The following is a 23,642-nucleotide window of genomic DNA, read 5'->3' as shown; positions in this document are numbered from 1 at the left end:
TGTGATTACTATTAATTATACTTGTTTTGATCTTGTTTTTATACTAATTTCTCTAGTTTTTCATTTGCACTATCACTCAATGTCCAACTATATATTTTATAAAAAAGGTTTTTAAAAAAAAAAATGTTTTTAATTAAATTAAGTAATAGAAAAATAGAAACGTCCATCATTTTATTATTTTAATTATTTTTCCAACCTGCAATATGAATAATCTGTGTGTTATCCTGCAAATATCCACGCTGTGGGACTAATAAAGGATTATCTTTTTTTAATCTAATCTTAATACTTTATATGTAATGATTTGTGTGAACCAAATTTTATAAATATACAGTACTAGTCAAAAGTTTGGACACACCTTCTCATTCAATTGTTTTTCTTTATTTTTATATGCATCATATTGAAGACATCCAAACTATGAAGGAACACAAATGGAATTATGTGGTAAACAAACAAATGCTCAACAAAAAAAAGATCAAAATAATATTTTAAAGAAATTGAAAATATTGAATAAATAATTAAGCGATGGTGAAAAGATGTGCCTATTATTAGCACAATATCTTTAAATAATTATATTTTTTAGATAATGCCATAAAATAATGCTTGTTTTGGTGTCATTTCTGTTCGGCAAACTGGCTTATAATCAGATTTATACACAAGTACCTTAATCTAATATGCAATCTATGTATATCTAAGAAAATTTAATAAAATAAAAAAACTGCTAATAGGCTTGTCATGGTTGGAAAAGAACAATTACACACATTGATTCAAAAAGAATAATCGATGCTTTTACTTTGAAGGCCACAGCGCTCATTGACTGTTTCTCTGTGCATCTTTGGCAGCTTCTCATTCAGTCTGCCAGCTACCGATGGAGAATTATAATTTCAGTTTTACAGTTAGAAAACGGCAACACCCGCCCTGTGAACTCAGTGCACAGTCTGTTTGTGTCACAACAGATTAGAGGTGCAGCCTTCTAGTTATTAGGCTGATGCTGACTGCTGCTCCTGCAAACTGTGAAGTTTTTCTTTTATCATTTCGCCTACACATGAGGCATCAATTCAGGATATATGGAAAGTCTGACTTATCATTTTCTGGCCACCGGAAACTACAGTTCAAGAAGTTCAACATGGCGAGTGGGTGCCGTGAAGAAACCTGTCCCACACCAAGAAACTCACTTTTCATAGAGATTTATGGAAATAATAAGCAAACTTCTACTCTGCAAGGTTCTGCAAAAAAAGAAAAGATGATAAAATGAATAGCAAAAAGAATAATAGCGAGGGTTTTAATGATAGTGCTGCTCCTCAGGGAGGTAGGAGCAGATAAAGCATGTTTTTCTTTCCTCCCAGTTGCATACAGTAGGAACTATTTGTTGTGTTCTCCCCTCACTGCGTCATGACACTAGAATTTTCCTATATTTCCTTAAAAGGAAAGCCCCTACACCCCCTTCCCTCCTTCAAGAGGGATGAGGAATTTCATAGCAAGAAATTCAATTCATAACTGCATAGAAACATCAGCTGCTTGAGGCTGAAGTTGAGAAACTCCCTGAGAGAGAGGTTCAGAAATAGAATCGAGGATTTCAAAGTCTGAAAACACAATGGTAATCTTATAGTGCCTCCTTATTCTATGTTTGTTCATCCTGACTCACTTTATCCTGTTAAATATTTGTATATGTATGCTTAAAATGCTTTAAAATAGATAAATCCTCATGCTGCATCAAATGTGAAATAAATTGGGATTTGATATAATAAACTGTAAATGCAAAGTTTTATATCAAACTGAATCATAATGAAAGTAATTGGAAACATTCTCATTCATGTTAACTTTATTTTAGTTTACAGTTGGAAATAACCAGAACAAAAATAAGAACTGTGAACTAGTGAACAAGTTAACACCCTGTAAATGCTCATTCATGTTTATACATATCCAATTTTATAATTAAGGTAATCTCTCATAGCTCCTCCTGGCATTAACCGTCATAAATATAAAAGCCTTAGATACAATTACATTCACTCATGCTGAAGGAATCACAAAAAAAGCTGCCAGTGGAATGAGAAAATGAACAGGCCAGTTGTCTTCATTGTTGGTGGGAATTGATCAATGTAATGTAAGACTGGGTGAATGTGTGTTTATCAGGAAGGGGGGCTTTGTTGCAGAATATTTTTTTCTTTTTGCTACCTCCACAGGGAGGTCAGGGGTCGTGGTAAGACACTGTAAGAAGCAGCACCCATGGGTCAGATAGGGAGTCCTGCACAAGGACACTGTTGTCATGGAGACTGTCCTTCAACAAGACAGAGTCACAAATTAAGTTGCAACAAATCCTTCATGTTTGGCGATTGCAGCAGCACAACAACTGACAAAAACCATAAAGTATTCCCAAAATACATTAAATGATTGAAATCATAATTTGACATTAAATAATAACAACAACCACAACAAACAATAACAACTAATTACACAGTAACCAGAACAAAAATATCAAACCAACCATCATTACAAGATGAGATTAATCAAAACTCAAGGACTGAAAATGATAACTGTTCCAGATTTCAGAATGTGAGAATTTGGTGAACTGCAAAAAAACTCAGAAAAAGGAAAATGATGCTATCTGCTCTTTTGTACTTCAAATGACAAAATTGACTTAAACAAACCACAACAGTGTTTTTTGTGTGATTCAGCCCATTTACCAATTCACACATTCTTATCTTCACTACAGCTGATTGTTTTCCAAAGCATGTTGCTTTAATGCCTTTTTTTTTACCTTCGAGACAACTAATAAAAAAATAAATGTTTACTGGGATGTATTGAGCAAGTGTCAATTTTCATACTGCAAGGAATGGAAAAAAAAAAGATTGCCTCTAAGGTAGGTAAAAATTAAAGCATGCCCTTAAAAATTGTTGAAAGAAATGTGAAGCATATGGGATTTTAACCAAATATGCTTAAACTCCAGTATAGGGGACTGTGCTATACAAGACAAGCCAAATGGAAGTGCAAGTAACATTTTGGAAAGTTATCAAAGATCTGAAAATGATATTCAAGTTATCTCATGCTCAGTTATCCCCTTGATTAATTCCTCCTCTCCTAATTTCACCATGTACATCACACCAAGTTTTTCATAGTACTAATGATGCCTTATAATGCCTTATGAGCTCCATTTCAAGAAATGTCCAGTAAATATTGTTATTATATGTGTCGATAGTAAGAGTAAGGAAGACAAAGTGTGTCACAGTAACTTTAATTGGTAAGAGGCTTATGTAACTATTGCACTGGAAATTCAAATCAATATTAATGTCAAGTGATTTGGTTTAATCTCTACCACACACTTCCTCATTATTTTCTGAAACATTCCTTGGTCCCTTCCATGGTGTGCCCTAAAGTTTGTAAATGCCCCAGTTAACCTCCATCTTTTTCCACTATTTTGAATGCACTTTGTAAGCATCGCTGCTAAGCACATGTTTTCACAGAAAATGGCCCCAGTAACATCTTAGCACTGTGCTCCTAGTGTTTTTTGTTGGGTTGGTTGATCATCAAGTCTATTTGATCCCAGACCAGCTGTGAAGATAGGAGCTCCAGCCTGAGCCCCCAGAACCCGACCCCTCTTCCTGACCTGCACAAAGGAGGTCAAAGAACACCCGATTAAAAAAAATGACATAGAGGTTATTGACAATATATCCTGTAGCACTTCAATAACCTGGAAAGAGAAAAACGTAAAGAAATAATTTTGTGTCGGAATAGCACAAGAGGTGTGTGTGTGTGTGTGTGTGTGTGTGTGTGTGTGTGTGTGTGTGTGTGTGTGTGTGTGTGTGTGTGTGTGTGTGTGTGTGTGTGTGTAAGATCATGATTAACAGACCGTTTGTGTGTGCATTTTACAAAACCTGTTCCCCTAGACCATACCGTGTGCGATGGCAGCCAGTTTGCTTTTCTCCTCTGGACTGAGCTGCAGCATTGTGTGAATGACGGGCAGAAGCGCCTGCCTCTCGCTGCCCGATTGCAGGAAGATGAACTGCAGCAGGACGTTCTTCAGATACTCCAGGTTGGCCACACTCTTCTCCCTCTCATGGTTTCGTTCTAGACGACGCACCTCACTCTTCAACAACTACAGAAGCAAGTAGAACATATCAGTAACGTTAAGTAATAAAGGCCTAATCGTTGGCATAGTCCCTTCATTGAATACTATTAGCTTCACAAAATCTGTATACCAACCTACGCACTAGATCTCCCAGCAGTGTAGACAAGATTTAGGTTTGACAATGAGATAGAAAAAGGCAATGTTTTCCAAGAATGATTTTTACTGCATACAATTCCCAAAAACCCAATAAAAAGGGAGGTCTGACTTTCAGACAAATCATTATCTAAATGAATTTGGCAACTGAACATGCTCAACATGCTCAATGTACAGTACCAGTCAACTTTATATGTAATGATTTGTGTGAACCATTTTTATAAATATACAGTACTAGTCAAAAGTTTGGACACAACTTCTCATTCAACTACTTTGAAGAATCTAAAATATAAAACATTTTATTTTTTTGAGCATTTGTTTGTTTACCACATAAACATGATGTGTTCCTTCATAGTTTGGATGTCTTCAATATTAAAACAAATGCTCAAAAAACCAGAATAAATTTTAAAGAAAAAACATTGAATGAGAAGGTGTGTCCAAACTTTTGACTGCTACTGTATTTACAATGGCAAAATACATTTTCTTAGTACACAAAGTTACCTTAATATTTTTTTTTAATTAGGTTTACAAAATTAGCTGATTATCATAAAAAAAAAATAGAGCCAAAATACAATTTTTTTTTTTTTTTTTTTTACAAATGTCGGCGGAAATTAATTTTGGTCAGCGCTACTTCCCGTAACCTGACGTCACACAAAACAAGTATGGCGGCGCCCTCTGAGCTGCTGCTGTGCGGTGTGTCGGGACAGAAGCGTTGAAACGTGATTTCTGACAACGATTTCTCCCCCGTTTTCGTGTCATATAAGTTTTGGGGGTGAATTAAAGCTACTTATCCGTGAAAGATGGGTTTTGAGCGGCTGCTGTGCGGAGCTCTGCAGTGTTACTCCAAACACTTTCGACTTGTCAACATCCTTCAAAATGCGTCGATGTGCACACAGGCTCCACCGAGCATGACCAGCATGGTGACCCGGGTTACATGTCCAGCAGGTGGTCGGTTGGGCCGGGTATTCGTGCACAGACAGCCGGCCGTCGGCCTCTGCACCGCCGCCCAGCCCGGCAGAGACGTCACCCTGTTCAAACACGACAGGACTCGCTTCTTCCGGCTCCTCGCTGTCTTCTGCGGGGGACAGCTCCTCTTCTGGACCTACCTGGGCCACTTCGCTTACACGGGGCTCAGGGACACAGGGGGCGCTGCTGAGAGAGACAGAGGGACAGCCAAGGCGTCCACGTCCTCCACCACCACCTCCACCTCCACCACCACCACAGGACTTGCAGGGATCTGGAGTTTCGAGATGAACCTGGGGTCAACCACCTGGAGATACGGCTTCACGCTGGGCTGCCTGACAATAGGAGCAGTGATTGTGGGGCTCGGGGTCCTGTTCTGCAGGCGCTCCGTCAGCCAGGTGGTGTTGCATCAAGGTGGGAGGATGGTGACGGTGTCCACGCAGTCTCTTCTGGGACCAGACCGAGGCCGGAGGATAACGGTGCCTCTGTCCCAGGTGGCCTGTCACGCTCACAGACACGAGTCCCCCTCGTTCATCCCGCTCAGGGTCAAAGGACACAAGTTCTACTTTCTTCTGGACAAAGACGGGACTGTGAACAACACCAGGCTGTTTGACATCACTGTTGGGGCTTACCGGCCATTTTAAGATGTCGATAAAACTGTTTTTGACATTGATGGAACACTGATTGTGGTTTTTCATGTCTGCCAAACAAATACGTCAGTTTCTGTTTAATCTCTCTTCAATTAAATAAAATCTATGAGATCAAATGTGGACTCTTTAAGGCTCATTTTGAGAAGGGTGAGATGCATTTGAAAGTATTAGTAGCCTGTCCGATATCCAGGTTACATGGTGACGAGAAAGTCTTGTGGCTAAGGCTCCATCTATTTGGCAACACCAGGAAGCTGCTTGTCATCCTCCTGGATCCATCTTTTCATATATTTTCACATTATATGTTTAATTTCTATCATATGCATTGTTTACATTATCATTTTATTATATTGGTTATTCTGTACACACATCTATTGCATGTCTGTCCCTCCTCAGTTGCTCCTCCTGAGGTTTCTTCCATTTTTTTTTCCTCTTAAAAGTTTTATTTGGGGATAGTTTTTCCTTATTTGCGGCACGGTTCAAAGGACAGAGGGTGTCGTATGCTGTACAGATTCTAAAGCCCCACGAGGCAAATCTGTGACTTTTGATATTGGGATATATAAATAAAATTGGCCCGACTATTGAATATTTAAAATCACCTGGAATTTTGCCATTCAAGCAACAGAAAGCAGTTTGAATGACTTTGCTGTGAAATGTAAGTGATAAACGTCTGTGTTTTCTGACTGTTTGCTTGTCTGCTTGTGTGCGTATACGTACGGCGATCTGCTCCATGAGGACAGCATTGGTGGCCTCCGTTTCATGCAGCAGGCTGTTCATATGCTCCATGCTGCGCGTGGCTGTGCTCAGCTTTAGACTTAGCTCTTCTTTGGTGGGCTCCACCTTCCACACAAAAGGCTCTACAGACCAGAACAAAGACACATACACACAAGTTTGAGATCACAGTTTTTAGAAAGGTTTAGGGCAGAGAAGCCGATTTGCCTCAAGTCATAAGTAATCATGTCTTTTACAAACCGATTTACTGTTACAAGGTGCACCTCTTGTTTCAAACACACCTTGTTTAGGGTCCGGTGACGTGAGAAGGTGCTCCAGAGAGGGCAGGGGCGACAGAGCAGGGGACGGGCTCTCGGTCTCAGTGGTCTCCATGCCCTCGCCCTCCTCTCTGGCCATAGACTGGAGGTCGCTGAGGGCCATTATTCCCAGACCTGCCTGGTTGTGATCCGTGTTTCTGCGCTGGGGGTCTGACGCCAGGGACTTACGGTGGGACTGGACCACTACTGAACCTGAAAGTGTGCAAAGGTTGCCAGAAGTTATTCACCGTTTAGCTTGTGAATACAAACATATTGAAAATGAGAGAGCGAGGGGAAAACTACAGAAAAATACATTTCAAAACAAAATAATTCCTATTTAAAAAATATTCACAAAATGGTTAAGGGTGTGTTTCATAAATAAGGATAACATTTACAAATAAAATAAAAATAAATCTTAAATTTAAGTTTCAACTATGACTAATCCAATTCCCCATTGTTGTGGATTTATTGCCTGCTCTTATTGAGTGAACACAAACATTTTATTATTTTTTAGCTCCCTGATGTTAAGCAGCGTGAACATTGCAAAAGCTAAATAAATAAGGGCTAAAATATATGAATTAATCTTTTTTGGATGCGTATTGTCATATAGCACCTCTGAACTCTGTGTTAAAACATTACTATCCACCTCTAACCACACTAAACACAATCCCTACTGAATTTAACACCAAATTGCTAGTCAGTGTCCTACTTCATTGCGACATGAGGGGGCACCAGACACATTGGTGTTAACCAGATCATCATCAGGCATAAAAAATGACAAGTGTGAATAGAAGGGCGAGAGGGATGGGTGAGGTGCTTGAGAGCGCTGGTGGACAAAAGAGAAGATTATGATTAATGAACCTGAAACCGAAGCAAAAGACCAATCACTAAACCAATCCCCTCATATTCACAGCTCCAGTCTGCTACTCGTACCTCCTGTCTACAAGCAGCTGAGTGGGACACTGAAGTGCTACATGCATACTTCTTGTTGTTTGTGTAAACGTATTGGAGTTCGACCAGATTTTGTAGTCTGATCAGGGTTTAGAAAAACAAACATTAAGGCTGACAGTTCCCTCATAGCTTAAGCCCAGCAGAAAGCCTAGCTGGAACAGTAAACTTGAGAGCTCACTTTGCAAATCAGACAAATGTGGAAACACTAACAAAAAACACATCTTTAGCCAATACTGCGTCTGCGTAATGTTGCTTCTTCTGATCTCTGACACGATTTTCCTTTTTTTTTTTATAGGATATGCACAGATTTAATCAATTAAATCTGTTATTGGCTCAACACTCAGGACGATAAATCAACCTGTAGTGGTAAAAAAAAGCTATGAAAAAGGACAACAATTTATAGTAGAATGAAGTTCCTTGTCAAATACTAAGCACAGTCTCTGCAGAGCCACAAGAACAGTCAGCAACAAAGTGACGCCTCAACCAGTTTCTGGAATTAGTATTCGTAATTTGTGTTTATGTACCGATTTATTTTACTGTTGTTAGTTATTTCATAAAAAAAGAATATGAGGCCAGTAAAAACGGTCCGGGGGCCAGTAGTTTTATGGCCCACCTGCTCAATAGGGCCAGTAAACACAGTGGTGCTGAACCATTCTGCATTTTTATAGCCATTTAATCCTAATTCAGTGGTTAAAGGTCTCAAATAGGACTTTTCAGTAAAGGCTAACATTGGCCCGGTATTTCGGGCTAATCCTGGCGTGTGCATGTGTGAGCTGCTAATGATGAGTCTCTCCAGATGCCACAGTGAGCTGATTGCCACACTGAGAGGCGGGGAACAGAGCTGAGGAGGTCCGCCAACACCTGGCTATGCTGGAGTGTCATAGAGGGAACACACACTCACACACACACCCATTCCTAGTCAATGCTACGTGTGTATTTGCTGTTTGACTGCAGAGGGCAGCTGTGTGGGAGGTGATGAATGAGCTTCCAGTGCTGCTCTACTGATAAACACACCAACATGCCCCTGTCCTCCGTTCCCCTTCCCATCATCCCCATCATCCCCATCATAGAAAAGCACAGCAAACGAGACGGAAACTTCAGTGCTCTTAACAGCTGCAGATGCTTTGATGGATCTCTTCATTTGATACCATTCATGCACCCGTTGAGCTTACTGCAGTCTATTTGAGCAGCAGTCCCCTTTTTGGATCATTCCGCCTTATAATATAATAGATCCATTTGTTACCTCACCCGTTTCCACTGCTACTTGATGAACAGAAGCAGGTACTTATTGCCTGGTTTATTCTCATGGATCTAGTTTTTTTTTATGCTTACTGTTCTGGCTCTGCAGGTGGAAGAGTTGCTCCTCAACGCGGGTCAGCTGGCCCTGCAGGGTCTCCACGGTGGCCCGGTGGTCATCCTGCAGCTTCCTCAGCTGCTCCCTGTAGGTCTGGCGCTGGGCCTCGGCCTGGGATGACAGGTCGGCCTCGGCCTGGGACAGATCTGACCTCAGGGCCACGTTCTCCGTCTGCACTGACAGCAGCCTGGAGAACACAGATCGAAAGGAACTTAAAAGAAGAATCGAGACACTTTTCATTGAATAGAGTATCTGTAGGAATTGCACATGACAGAAATGTAAGGAGGCATATTGGGAGTGTGAGAGAACATATGTTATATAAACTTGGTATTATAGTCAACAAGGGAGAAGCCAGCTCACCTCTCCCGGAGCTCCGCCTCCTTGCTGACGGTCTCCTGGAGGATCTTGTTGTGTCTCTCCAGCAGAGTGTCGTGTTCGGTCTGGATCTGCTGCAGCTCTGCTGTGCTGCTCTGGAGGCTCTGCTGGCTCTCTGCCAGCCTGGACCTCAGCTGGTCTACCTGCGAGGACAACTGCTCCCTGCCAGACACACCACATATTCATGATATTCATATTTCACTCCTACAGTGTTGACTGACACAAACAAAATATGATCCATTGAGTCGCTGCCTTTGTACCTGCAATATATTTACAATAACGTCTAAATTCTTTCACATGTGATGTGTCCTGACCAAGCTGTGTTATCAGACCTGATCCCAGCTTTGATTTAGCAAATGGCTTTTGCTTGTGTCACAAAATATGCAATAGTTATAGCCTCATTTTTATTTGTTTTGGTATAAAAACATCTACAAGTTTTGGGTATAGTTTTAAAATATGTATTATCATGTAGCCATTACATGAACCTGCATTTAGGTACTTTCCTTGGTGTGTGTCCGTCTGCTTGTTTAATGCTTTTTCAGTGACAGGGTGGAATACACCATTACCATTTCTGGTTGCAACCCTGCATCTTCATTTGTCATGCATAATTGTCATACAGGTATCCTCCTTACCTCTCTAATTTGCTAGAGTCTCCTTCACTCTGGACAGTCGTTTTAGTCTTCTGCTGCTTCAGCACATTGTGGACTCGCACCTTATAGCCCTCAAACTCGCCCGCTGTTGCCATGAGCTCAGCCTGGAATGAGCACAAAGATTAAGCAGAGATAAACATTTACTGGAGATTTTATCTCACTTTTGCTCACTTAAAGAATTAAATTAAACTCCAATAGAGTTTCATAGACTGTGACAGATGAGCTGATGTGTGGTTGTCATTTCTGTTGGATAATTAAAAGGAGGCTACTAGAGTTTAACCTCAATATTTTATTTGACCGGTTGAGAAGGCAACTGAGGACACATCATTTAGAGACCTGTAGCCAATTAGCCACCTCCTACATGGATTTTCACTAATATAAATGGGTTGGACAAGTTATTAAATAAATAAACACCTCTCAATGTAAATAACATAATAACAAACTATGGCCCCCAATAATTGAAGACATGCATATGAACAGTTTGCTCATTGCTTCTTGGCTTATTACACATGTGCAGATAGATAGGACATGCTAGGGTGTATTACATATTATACATGGTTTTTTTCAACCCCATTCTCTACAGCTAAAATATTCCAGTCACATCTCAGTGGTGCTAAAACAAGAAGCTGATTAATCGATGAGTCATTTGAATGGGAATTAATTTACAAAAAAATTTAGTTGCAAATTTCAGCTTCTCAAATAGGAGATTTTTTTTTAACTGTTGGTCAAAGCAAACAAGCAACTAAAACGTATCACCTTGGGCACTTGGGACATTTTTAAGATTAAATGATTAATCAAAAATAATTAAGAGATTAATAATGAAGCAATCTTCACAAGCTGAAGACCTATATATCACCGCTCTCTCTAAGCACTGAGCATGAGCTGATGCAACCTACAATTTAATTAATCCAAGTTTGTAGCGTCTCCCACAGTTGCAGCATCTTAATCACTAATCCTGATGTTCTCTTGACCAATGCTCTTTACTCTGGTGGAGCTGTTTAGTGATCAGTGAGTCTATACAGAATACACGCAACAGGTGTGTATATAGGATGGTCAGTCGAACATTGCGTGTGTGTGTGTGTGTGTGTGTGTGTGTGTGTGTGTGTGTGTGTGTGTGTGTACCTTAGCAGTGTCTCTCTCCTGCTGCAGGCTGTTGATGCGGTGCTGCAGGGAGCTGTTGGTTCTCTGTTGCTGTTCCAACGCAGACCTCAGCTGCTCCTGCAGACGATGTCGCTCGCCCGTGAGCTCACACACCTCGATCTTAACGCACAAACACATACACACACTTTATTGATTGAGTGAAAATTTAGGAGTGAAATTTTCATTTATAAAACTATATTTTCATTTAAAGGGACAGGTGAGAGATTTTCTTTCGAGGAATGTCGGCTGTGTTACCTTGGAGTTTTCCAGCTGCTGTTGATTAGCCTCCAGCTCTCCTTTAAGAGAGGCCTGCAGCATCATGAGGGAGCTTTCCTGCATGTGTGCAAGCACATACACACAGACACACAAAAACACACACAAATTTAAATGCATACACCCACATAAACATACACTGTAACACACACAAATGATTAACTATTCCCAACATCTTCAAGGCCGCCCCAACAATCACGCTCACACATGGTTGCATAACACTATTTACATTCATCAGGCAGCAATGTTACACTCAGTAACAGAAGATCCTGCGGGAGACACTTTACTCACACACACACACACACACACACACACACACACACACACACACACACACACACACACACACACACACACACACACACACACACACACACACACACACACACACACACACACACACACACAAAAACACACACACAAAAACAGACCTGCATCTTGGAATCAGCCAAGTCCTTCTTGGTCTTCACCAGCAGCTGTTTCATCTTGGAGGTCTTCTCCTCCCCCTGGTCCAGCTGGGACTTCAGAGCCTCTGGAGACACAAACACACGTGCACACAGGCACATGTGCACACAGAAAAATACAATTTTAGGTGAAATACATAGTGTCCTAACATTTTCTCAGTATTTTCCTTTATTACACAGCTCGACAGAGGAAAAAAAGAGAGGCAGAAAAATGACACTGAGTGCCCTTCGGTTACACGTAGACAGTAAATCATTACAGCTCTGCAGGAATAATAAATGTTTACCATCAGCCAACACGGACTGGAGCTCCTAAAACTGTGCACTATAAACATTAGACCTGCAGTATTTATTACTTTGGAAATATAAAAATGACCTAGAGTACATTGTACATTATTTTATTACAAATTCTATTTGGGCTTGTGGAGTTTGCATGTTCTCCCCGTGTCAGCGTGGGTTCTCTCCGGGTTCTCCGGCTTCCTCCCACAGTCCAAAGACATGCAGCTTAGGTTAATTGATGACTCTGAAATTGCCCGTAGGTGTGGATGTGAGTGTGACTGGTTGTTTGTCTCTATATGTCAGCCCTGTGATAGGCTGGCGACCTGTCCAGGGTGTACCCTGCCTTCGCCCATTGACAGCTGGGATCGGCTCCAGCACCCCCGCGACCCTTAACTGGATAAGCGGTAACGGAAGATGGATGGAGTGTCATCTCTGATATGATGGCTCTGAAGCAGTTTGTTTGATTGCAAATTGCTTGTACAATTGGTGAATACCACACAGGTTGTAGGTCTGATCAATCTTCAGCCAATCCCTATGCATTAAAGAGCCAGTGTAAATGTAAATGACTCATACACACCAATTTCCTGTTTGAGTGAGTCCGCCTTCTGGGTCAGGGTGTTTATCTGGGCCTTTAACTCCTCAGCACACTCATCTCTATCTAAGAGTTTGGCATTGAGTTCTTTCACCAGGCGTTCGTAGTCGGCCATCTCCATGTCCAGCAGAGAGCTCTGCTGCGCCCCCTAGAGGCAGAGCAAACAAACATCATTACAAGGAACAAGGCTTAAACCTAATCTTTCTTCAGTCAGGGCATTATCTCAAACCTTTAGAAGGGAAAAAAAGCAGTTTAGAATGAGAACTTGTATTCAACAACTGACTTTATCTTTATCTCTCATTTTATTGACCATTCAACACTAAAAAATAAATAATTTACAGAGCCAAATCAAGTTTTATATGAGCAGTTATCCTACTTAAATGAAAGACATGGATATGATAATAAAAAGGGGCTTGCAAGATATTTCTTTATCTGTGATTGTGTGTGTGACTTTGAAAATACTGTGTTTGTTGGGCTGTACTAACAATGTGGACACATGACATGAAGTCAGACCTCCTTGGCAGCCTCCATGTGTAATGCTGTACTTTTCAGGTTTCCACTAATGGAAAGGAAACAGCAGCGTTTGTGCTGGGGGCTAAAATTGTTCTCTTTCTTCTCTGAGAGGTGCTGCTGTGGCTGCAGGCCGGCCATCACCAGTCCAGTCGCTTGACTGGACATGCCCTCAGAGACACTAGTGTCCGAGAAGCTGTGTGTGTGTGTGTGTGTGTGTGTGTGTGTGTGTGTGTGTGTGTGTGTGTGTGTGTGTGTGTGTGTGTGTGTGTGTGTGTGTGTGTGTGTGTGTGTGTGTGTGTGTGTGTGTGTGTGTGTGTGTGTACCTTGCGTAGCTGCTCCAGCTCCTGGGCAGTCTGCTGAGACTGTTGCTGCTGCTTGCGAAGCTGTGCTGTCAGCTCTTCTACATCCTTCAAAGCAGATGACAATTCCTGGAAAACCAAGCAAACACACATGCGTACACACATAAAGGGGGTTTTCAGTATATGTATATATCTTGATTTCATATAATTCTTTCAACATTTATAAATTTACAGCAGTTTAAGTCTTATGAGTTATTTAGTTAGTCAGTTTTTGTGTTATCCTTTGAACCATGTGGCTCTATCATAAAATCAGCTAAAATACAAAATTGAGGGCAGAGGCTGGCATGTCCCCCAATAAGTACATAACATTAATACAGAGTATCCATCTCTCCTTATTTCTACCTTCATCTTCTGTTCTTTCATGGATCTCTCAGTCAGCAGGTCTCTGTCCAGACCGGCTGATTGTCTTTGCAGCTCCTGGTTTTGAGCTTCCAGCTGCCTCACTGTGCTTCTTGTCGTCTCCATACAGGCCAGCAGGTTCTCCTTCTCACTGCTAAGTGTCTCTGTCTGTAAAAGCATGAACAGTTCATGTCATTCCCTGTCAGGTGATATACTTATTCTCTAAGATGGCAACTTCTGAGGGAGAGAAAATATTAGAAAATAGGGAAAATGTGATTTGATGCTAATTTGTTAGATGAAACAAGGGTGTGATTTTTAGAACAGAAGCACAGTTTTGACTCTGACGCTTTGAGAATATTCTAGGATCTTATGAAATCTCACTGAAAAGAGAGCGTGCCATTTTACTTATTTCAGATTCAAGGCTTTCCCCCTGAAAATGCACATGTAGGCAAATGCGTCACACCCGCATGAACACACGTGACACATTCTAGAGTCATTCATGCAAATCTGACAGCGCCGGGCTCTGAGGGATTTCTCTGCAAGGAACAGTGAACCAGCTACCCCCGTCTGTCAGCCAAACACTGAAACTATGATTGGTAAACAGAGATGTCCAGACGTACTCTTAGATCCCTGACTAGCTCCCTCTTTCTCCCCCCCCTTGAGACCCATGAGTGCACACTAGAATAAACCTGTGTCTCAGAAAGCTGTGTCGCACTAGCACACAGCAGATGGAGGCTATACTCCGCTCCATTTACCTGCCTGTTTTTCTCTCATTGGAAAGCGACATTTATGAGCTCGGGGAGAGGAGTATATATAAACAAAATTTCTCCCCAGCTCACCCAGTCACATCTGATGGGCTATTTGTGGACGCCGCGCTATGAAGCATAGCTGGGTAAAGTGTCGCCGGCTAAAACGACTCACTGTAAATCAGATGGAAAGTGAGTTATGAGAGAAGCATTGGAGAGATCTATTGCCGGACAAAGTGGCACTGCTTAGATTTACTACAGGGTGAGGGCAGTTTGTGTATTTGTTAGTAGTAATGTGTGGGTGTTTGTGATTGAGGGTGTATTCGTGTTACCTGTGTGACAGCACTGCTGAGTCGTTTGGTCAGCTCAGCGATCTGTCTCTCTGCCTCCTCCACCTTCTCTCTCTCTTTATCCAGTTGCTCTGTCTGCTTGTCGTAATCTATCTGCAGGTTCTGCACAAACACACATATACTCATTCATTACTGGAAGCCGGTTGAACAGCTCAGGTGAAGGTAAACACTGCGTCTCAGTTATCAGTCGCATTTACATTGGAGTATGGGAGAAAACTCTCATTAGACACAACAGACTGGTTTCCTCTCTGATGGAGACACAGTCGTGAAGCACAGTGCCGTCTGGGGGCCGCTTATGGAGGGAATTCAGGCAAAAAGGTCTCCTTCAAAGTTAGCATACTTCCACTTGCTAATTAGCAACGCATACAATTAGTCAGATGTTTAATGATCATAACCGTCAGTTTCATGTTGGGCCAGTTCATGTTGGACTTCTCCTTTAAACAAATGTGATCATTTAAATAGTAGATCAGATGGAGAGACTTTCGGACACCAACGGTTCAGTCATGGTGGCAAAAAAAGAACAAGACGTAAATGTAAATATTGTGTTGTCAATATCCTAGCATGTAAAAACACTAACAATATTGGTTACATTACATAATTACCCATGCTGTATTTTGGAATCTAGCGGAACGATTATCAATTAGTTTTTAAGTTCATCATTTGGCACATCAATAATGATTTGCCAAATTATGAATAATGTTTGGAATAATGACTTCCAGTAAAATATGCATCATACACCAAAATATGTGAAATAACAAGGCTTTTATCTACATTTTTGCTGAGCTGACAGACAGCTTACAACACAATAGTGCAGTGACTGTTGACATAAACGTTCTTAACATGTATTTCTTTTCAGAAATCCTGTAATTAATGGGCCGTAATCTGACAAAAAAAGGCTGTTTTTCCCTGTTACTGAATAATTACCTTTCTGCATGTCGGATGTCTTAATGAGGCAACAGCTATTTGCATCAATGTCTTTGTGGAAGTAACTTTTAGTGTCTGATACAATTACAGAATATAAGCAGGATATTTCTGGTAGTTCCTCGTCTGCTGTTCCACATAGTCACTTACTTTGTAGCCTTCAGCACCATGGATGATATCTTTCATAGAGCTGCTCACTTTCTCCCTCTCTTCTTTCAGCTTTTCTACTTGTACCTTGAGGGATGCAACCTGAAAAACAGAAAAATCAAATAAATCATGAATTCAGCCATGTAAGCACAGAGGGATGAAAAGTATATTAATTTATCTTGTGTGCTGACCTTAAAACATTGCTCTCTTTTACTATAAAATTAATAAAAATTGGAGCCTGGAGCTTTTTGATATTGGAATTTCAATTTTTTTAGTGTATTTCTGTGGTTTAACAATCAGCAGTAAAAAGTGTATTATGTAAACTCAAGTGTATTTACTTTGTTATGATCAAATGCCATTTTCATGTTGTTAAATATAGAATAGTAACATTTACAGTCCAGAAAAGTTGTGCTTTACTTTACCTCTTTCTTACTGATTTCCAGCTCCTTCTTTGCTTTGATGGCAACTGCCTTGATTTTGTTCATCCTCTCATCCTTTTCTTTGTGTTCTTTCTCCAGGAGAGCTGAGGGGAGCAGCATTTTTAATTTATAATCTATAATGTATCACCTGCTCCAAAGATCAGGTAAACTAAATTGTTTTTGAAGGACCATATATTTAGTAAAAGAACAACAAGTGTCACCTATTTTCTTTGCGATCTCACTGGCTGCATTCTCCTCAGAGGAAGCTGAATGAGCAGCAGACTCCTGAGAGAGAAAAAGTAGGAATGAGCAGAAAACATCGGAAGAAAAAACACTCTAATTACAGATATTTATTAATTTGGTTTGAAGCTGCCGACGTCTAATCTCTCAGCTAATATTCAGTGTGATCAAGTGACAGAGAATAACAACTGCAATATTTCCAGAGATAAAAGAAACATTGTATTTATATATTACTTATAATCCACAGATTATGTTGTCTATAAATTCAGACAGCCATGTAGACATGCCGGTCTACAAAGTGCCTGTCAAAAATTAAGAAAACAAGCAAAGCTTCACCTTTATCAAGACGTCACCTGCACATGTCAAATATTTTACTAGATAACTTTAAGTTATTACATTCAAGTTTTGAAAATGTCCAAAAGTGTTACCAGAAGAGGCGCCATTACAGACAGCAGAAATGCATCTGATCAATTAATGTGTCTTCTCGATCATGTCTGACCTTATTTTGTTTTAACGGTCAAAATAATTAATTGTGATATATTAGGCAATTTAGCGGAATATGATCAGTGACTATAATCAGGTCAAATTCCATTTTCTTGTGGACTAAGAAGTGTTGACAGCTATTCTAAGATGAACCTGACACAACAGGAGCTCCCTCACCTGAAGAGCAGCGATTTCGCTCCTCAGCTGAGATATGAGTGAATCCTTCTCGGTCAGCTGGTCGTTGAGCTCTCTTCTCTCCTTCTCCATATTCTCCATCACTCTCTCCATTTCCTCTTCCTCCTTTTCTTCGTTTTCTTGAGTCATCTGAGAAATGTGATCCTGGAGTCTCTGGTTCTCCTCATTGAACTTCTCATTGACTGACTTCATGTCCTCCAGGTCTTTCTGCAGCCCCTCGGTATCCTTCACCACCTCCTCCAGGTTGTTTCTCAGCATGCTCCTCTCCTGTTCCAGGTCTGCGATACGAGCCTGGAGCTCCTTCACCACCTCCTCTAATCCCATTACCCCCTTAGCCTCCTCAAGACTACTCCTCAACAGCCCCCTCTCCTTTTCCAGCTCGTCCACACGTGCTCGGAGCTCCTCAACTTCTTCTGTGGAGTTTTTGAGCGCTTCAGAATGACTTTCCTCCAGGCCTGTGTTGGTGGGGCGGGCCTGCTCTGCGAGTGAATTCAACTTTGCCTCTAGATGATTCTTTTCAGACGTGTCTTGCTCCAGCTGAGCCTCCAGGGCTGCCAGCCTGGAGCCCAACAGCTCCCTTGTTTCCTGGGCTTCGGCAAGCCCAGAAGATGCCTCTTCCAATTTCTGTTGGAGGTCAGCCTTCTCTGTGGAGAGGTCTTTGATAGTCAGCTCTAAAGCAGAAACTGTCTCCGTCCGTCTTTCCACCTCCTCTTTCAGGTTCTCCTCCATCTTCTCCTTCTCCTCTTTAAGCTGTCGCACTTCATCCTCCCTCTCTTTTTTCAGGCTTCGCAAATCTTTCTCGTTCTTGTCTTTACGCAAAAGGGCCTCTTTCTCCTTCTCCTGAAGCAAACTCTCGAACTCTTTTGTTCTCTCGTTGTTCAGCTTTTGCGTTCCCTCTTCTCTTTGCTGAAGCTGGGACTGTATTTTGTCTCGCTCTTCAGTCAGCGTGCCCAACATCTCCTCCAGCTCTTGAGTCAGGTTTTCCTTCACTTGCAGTTGGGAGAGGATCTCCACATTCTGCCTGGTCAGGTCCTCCACAGTTTGCTTCAGCTCACAGGATAAAGTTGTCTGTTCCTCTAGAGACGTCTGGAGCTTCTGGTCCTCACCCGCGAAACCTTCAAGCTTCAGCTTCAGGTCCTCTATGTTCTTCATCAGAGTGATTTTCTCCTCTGTACCCTCTCTCACCCTCACCATCAGTTCATCCCTCTCCTGGCTAAGTTGTTCCATCTTGTCTTGGAGTTCCTGTACAGTATTTGCCGCTTGCTCCTTCATGGCTTTGTACTGAATAACAAACTTTGTCGTCTTCTCACCCAGTTCTGTCTCCAAACCTTGCAGTATGTCTCTCATGTGTTGACACTCGGTCACAGCAGAGTCTCTTTCTCTGGTCAAGGCCTCGCACTGGTCCCTCAGCGCCTCTGGATTCAAAGGGTTTTGGTCCACGGGACTGATTGCTGATTCACTTCCATCTTCGTGTGCTTCACTCTGTTGCTGAAAGTCTCCTTGGACTTCCTGTTGGTCAGGGTCCAGGGTTACGGCTGGGTCACTGGGAGCACTATCACGGTTCATCTGCAGTTCATTGATTTTGAACTCCAGCTCTTCTCTCTCTGTCTGAAACTCCTCCTTGGCCTTCTCCAGCTCTGCCTCCAGCTCACTCTTCACATTACTGAGCAGGGTTAGCTCGTCCTGTAGCATGGTGCTCTGGGATTGAAGTTCTTCCAAGGCTGCTCTCAGTCTTCCAGTCTCTGTCTCCTCCCCATCACCATGGCTGGAGTCACCCTGACTGCAGGCAGACAGCTCCAGCATTTTGGCGATCCCTGAACCACGGGGAGGTTCTTCGTCTTCCTCCTGCACATCCTGCAGGAAGCTGTCTGGAAAAACAAGGGTAATGTAAGATGGAAAGTATGTGATAATCCCATCAATGATGTGAACACAAGCACACACACAGATAATACAACACAATTACGATGTTGATGTTTATTAATTAATTAATTAGTTTATTCATGCTGTAGCTGGGAGCATAACCATATATACATTTTTTTTTAAATCCCACTAATTTAGTAACAGGTTGTGACAGCCTGCAGTAAGTTAGGTTGCCTCTAATGTGGCTTTATGTTGACTGTAAATATATTACAATTTACAGATTTCAAAATTCATTAAAAAATATTTAATTGAAGACGGTATAATAAAATAACTCATAAAATAACTCGTAAAATAAGTTGCAGCCCAAATTCTGCTTGGCCCACAAATAGGCTCTCTGCTGTTAAACTGGGTTACACTCATGTTTCAACAGAGAAACAAAAATTGTGGACGCACAGTGTTTTTGCTTAAATAGGCGACGTCACCTAAAGGAAGCAGTGCGTAGCCTTCACTGTGACAGATTAAGCTTCTGTTCTGGCCTCTTTGTTTAAATGAAGTGCAGCTTTACCTTTGAGAGCGAGCTGCTCCGTCAGCTCCTCGTGGAGCAACAGGAGACGCTCCCGCTCGATTTCACAGTCCTCCTCCAGAGCCCTCATCTCGTCCTCGTGCTGCAGACTCTTCTGAGCCAGCTCCTCCTTCAGGTTCTCCACCTCCTGCTGGGTCTCCGTCAACTCCCTTTGGTGGCTCTCCCGCAGCTCGCCGATCTCCTGGGATTTTAGCTCTCGGGTTGCTTCCAGTTCGGCTCGAAGGGTTTCCAGCTGAGCTTCTAAGCAAAGGCGGACCTCTTCAGTGCTCTCTCTTGCACTCGCATATTCAGCCAAGCGCTCCCTCTCTCTTTCTCTTTCACTCTCCCTCTCCCTGTCACTTTCTTCTCTCTCTTTCAGTAAATTCTGGAAATAAGACACTTCTTCTTGGTGTTTGTTGTTGGATTCCTCAATGCTGCTCTCTAGGCTCTTGATCTTTCTTTGGTGATCTTCTATTACACGGTCAAGCTCTCCTTGCAGCACCAATAGATCCCCCTGTGCAAAATAACAGTCATGTATAGATGTTATGGATTAAAAAATGTACAGAAATAATCTCAAAGGTCACAGATTGTTCAGAGAAACCCTGTAGAATTCAGTAAAACTGGCAAATGAATCAGTGTTACACATCATTTAGTATTTGTGTTGTATTTTACCTTGGCTTGGTGCTTAGTCTTCTCCAGATCTTTACGAGATAGTGAAAGACTTTGCTGAGTTTCTGCCTTCTCCAGTAGTAAGGCATCCATCCGCTCAGTCAGCTCCTATTAAACACCCGCCCACATGATTCGCATGATGCGGAATGCAAATGAAGCACAGCTTGTTAACAGAGTGATATGTAGAGCAAACACCAGATGAAATTCTGCCCTACAAACAAACCTGCATCAGAGTGGAGTCATCTGAACTGTTGTGATTGTTTTTGGATTGCCGTTTGAAGGATTCAACTTCTTTTTCCAAATCTGAAAAAGGAAATAATGTCACATACTAACACACGTACAGTATTTGTCCCACGGAGCCAAAAAAGCCTTTTTACATCATTTATTTATATACCTGCATATCTGCCCTTCATCTTTTGCATGGCAGCCATCTGCTTCTTTGCAAACTTGATAAGGTCATCTTTGGACAGCGTGTCCAGCTGGGAATAAAATGTAAGAAAAGAAAAGAAAAGAAAAGGAAAAAAAACAGTACCAGTGAAAAGTTTGGACAAACCTTCTCATTCAATGGCTTTTCTTTATTTATTTTTTTCTACATTGTAGATTAATATTGAAGACATCCAAACTATGAAGGAACACATATGGAATTGCTGTGTGATTACTATTAATTATACTTGTTTTGATCTTGTTTTTATACTAATTTCTCTAGTTTGTTCGTTTGCACTATCCACTCTACTGCTGTTATCCTGCAAATATCCACGCTTTGGGACTAATAAAGGATGATCTTATTTTATCTTATCTTAATACTTTATATGTAATGATTTGTGTGAACCATGTTTACAAATATACAGTACCAGTCAAAAGTTTGGACACACCTTCTCATTCAATGGTTTTTCTTTATATTTTTTCTACATTGTAGATTAATATTGAAGACATCCAAACTATGAAGGAACACATATGGAATTACGTGGTAAACAAACAAATGCTCAACAAACCAAAATATGTTTTATATTCTAGATTCTTCAAAGTAGTTGAATCCAAACTTTTGACTGCTACTGTATCTAACAATTAAATCATGTTTATACAAATCTAAACAAGATTCTGTGTTTGTATATGTGCAGTACCTTTGACTTGGCTGCACCTGCTGGTGATGCAGCCACAGACTCTGCTCCAGCACCACCAGGGTCCTGTTTCAGGGAATTGGTAAAAAAGAAAGAAATGACAAACCCCACTATGTGCAGATTGCAACAAGAACATTTATAAAACTCTGCAGGTATTTCTTCTTATTTTGACAAGATTGACTACAGATAAAACACCAGTTTTACAGCCAAAAATCACACATTGGTCATGCATGGTTCATATATGCAAGACATGGTTCATATATGCAACTAATCGGTATGTAAACAGCGAGGTTTAGACCTGGCTGAAGCTCTCTCCTCGACACTGAACATTTACCTCCATCTTAGTCGATGTTTCGTTATTTCCCAGTCGTCTGACCTCCACGGGGTTTACCAGTAAAGTCTACCGGACAGAGTCAAAGCGATACCTGCAAAAAAAATCCGCTTTCTTGGGCGATTTAACACGAAAACACCCCCCCTCTCTGTTTGGGTTTCTGAGTTCACAGGCTAAAAGCAATGCACCGTCTCACTTCCGCAAACGTCAGCCCCGTGACGTCAGCACCGCGTACGTCACGCATTCGACAGGATCTTTACCAAGATCAACATCCTTGTTTTGTTCCGTTTGCTTTGGCAGTCTTTTGAAAATTGAACTCTTATTAATCAAACAAAAAAATGTAGTCTACATTATTCACCTGTCAGATACAAATGTGCAGTAACAGTCAAAAGTTTGGACACACCTTCTCATTCAACTACTATGAAGAATGTAAAATATGAAACATATTCTGGTTTGTTGAGCATTTGTTTGTTTACCACATAATTCCATATGTGTTCCTTCATAGTTTGGATGTCTTCAATATTAATCTACAATGTAGAAAAAAATAAAAATAAAGAAAAACCATTGAATGAGAAGGTGCGTCCAAACTTTTGACTGGTACTGTACATTGTAGATTAATATTGAAGACATCCAAACTATGAAGGAACACATATGGAATTATGTGGTAAACAAACAAATGCTCAACAAACCAGAATATGTTTCATATTTTAGATTCTTCAAAGTAGTTGAATGAGAAGGTGTGTCCAAACTTTTGACTGGTACTGTATTTAGAAATCTATTTGAATTACACCTTTTACACAAATAATGCAAAAGAGTGTGTCATCTAACCAGTGGTTCTCAAATGGGGGTACATGTACCCCTGGGGGTACGTGAAGGCACTCCAGGGGGTATGTGAGATTAAAAATATATATATTTAAAATTAGCATCCATTCAAAATCCTTTAAAAATTGTTATTTAATAAATATTCAATAAAATACAAGTGTAAATTCATAAACTGAATTAAATGCAACAATGCAATCTTCAGTGTTGACAGTTTAATAAATCAGACACTGATGGCACAGCGCTGTGTATTACATCTTTTTTTCAACCAAAAATGCTTTGCACATTATGTGGTAAACAAACAAATGTTCAACAAACCAGAATATGTTTTATATTTTAGATTCTTCAAAGTCGTTAGATAACATAAAATAATCCTTTATTAATCCCGCAGCGGGGACATTTACAGGATTACAGCAGCATAGAGGATAGTGCAAACGAGACATAGTAAAAAAAAAAAAAAAAGATCAAAAATAAGTATTATAAATAAGCAAATGAGCAATAAAAAAACTGTAAAAACAGTAAAGAATCCACAGTAACTGAAATATTATATATGCAGACAGAAACTATTATAACTATTGTATTGCACAGTGTATTAGTGTCATGTGAAAAGTGAGAAGGTGAATGAGAAGGTGTGTCCAAACT

The 23,642-nt window shown here is 40.9% G+C and overlaps 2 protein-coding genes across 2 annotated transcripts; one reads left to right on the top strand and one right to left on the bottom strand.

The window, feature by feature from the left end:
- Positions 1-1,811: 1,811 nt before the first annotated feature.
- Positions 1,812-22,247, bottom strand: LOC129104318 (GRIP and coiled-coil domain-containing protein 2). The gene is made up of 24 exons (XM_054614938.1): positions 22,185-22,247; positions 21,854-21,916; positions 21,127-21,211; positions 20,956-21,035; positions 20,736-20,840; positions 20,067-20,577; positions 17,624-19,509; positions 16,945-17,008; positions 16,727-16,827; positions 16,308-16,406; positions 15,219-15,338; positions 14,144-14,308; positions 13,766-13,870; positions 12,915-13,077; positions 12,029-12,129; positions 11,580-11,657; positions 11,307-11,444; positions 10,167-10,288; positions 9,520-9,696; positions 9,138-9,346; positions 6,840-7,067; positions 6,544-6,683; positions 3,889-4,090; positions 1,812-3,601 (listed from the first exon to the last, which is right to left on the bottom strand). Exons 1-24 carry the CDS (start codon positions 22,188-22,190, stop codon positions 3,528-3,530), a joined length of 5,022 nt encoding a protein of 1,673 aa, XP_054470913.1. The 5' UTR covers positions 22,191-22,247; the 3' UTR covers positions 1,812-3,527.
- On the top strand, positions 4,848-6,510 carry tmem223 (transmembrane protein 223). The gene has a single exon (XM_054614945.1). The coding sequence runs from the start codon at positions 5,017-5,019 to the stop codon at positions 5,821-5,823; it is 807 nt and encodes a 268-aa protein (XP_054470920.1). The 5' UTR covers positions 4,848-5,016; the 3' UTR covers positions 5,824-6,510.
- Positions 22,248-23,642: the final 1,395 nt, after the last annotated feature.

Source organism: Anoplopoma fimbria, chromosome 16 (assembly GCF_027596085.1).
Source record: "Anoplopoma fimbria isolate UVic2021 breed Golden Eagle Sablefish chromosome 16, Afim_UVic_2022, whole genome shotgun sequence".
NCBI classification, from domain to species: domain Eukaryota; kingdom Metazoa; phylum Chordata; class Actinopteri; order Perciformes; family Anoplopomatidae; genus Anoplopoma; species Anoplopoma fimbria.
The sequence above is the reverse complement of the archived record's forward strand: the minus strand, read 5'-3'. Positions and strand labels throughout refer to the sequence as shown.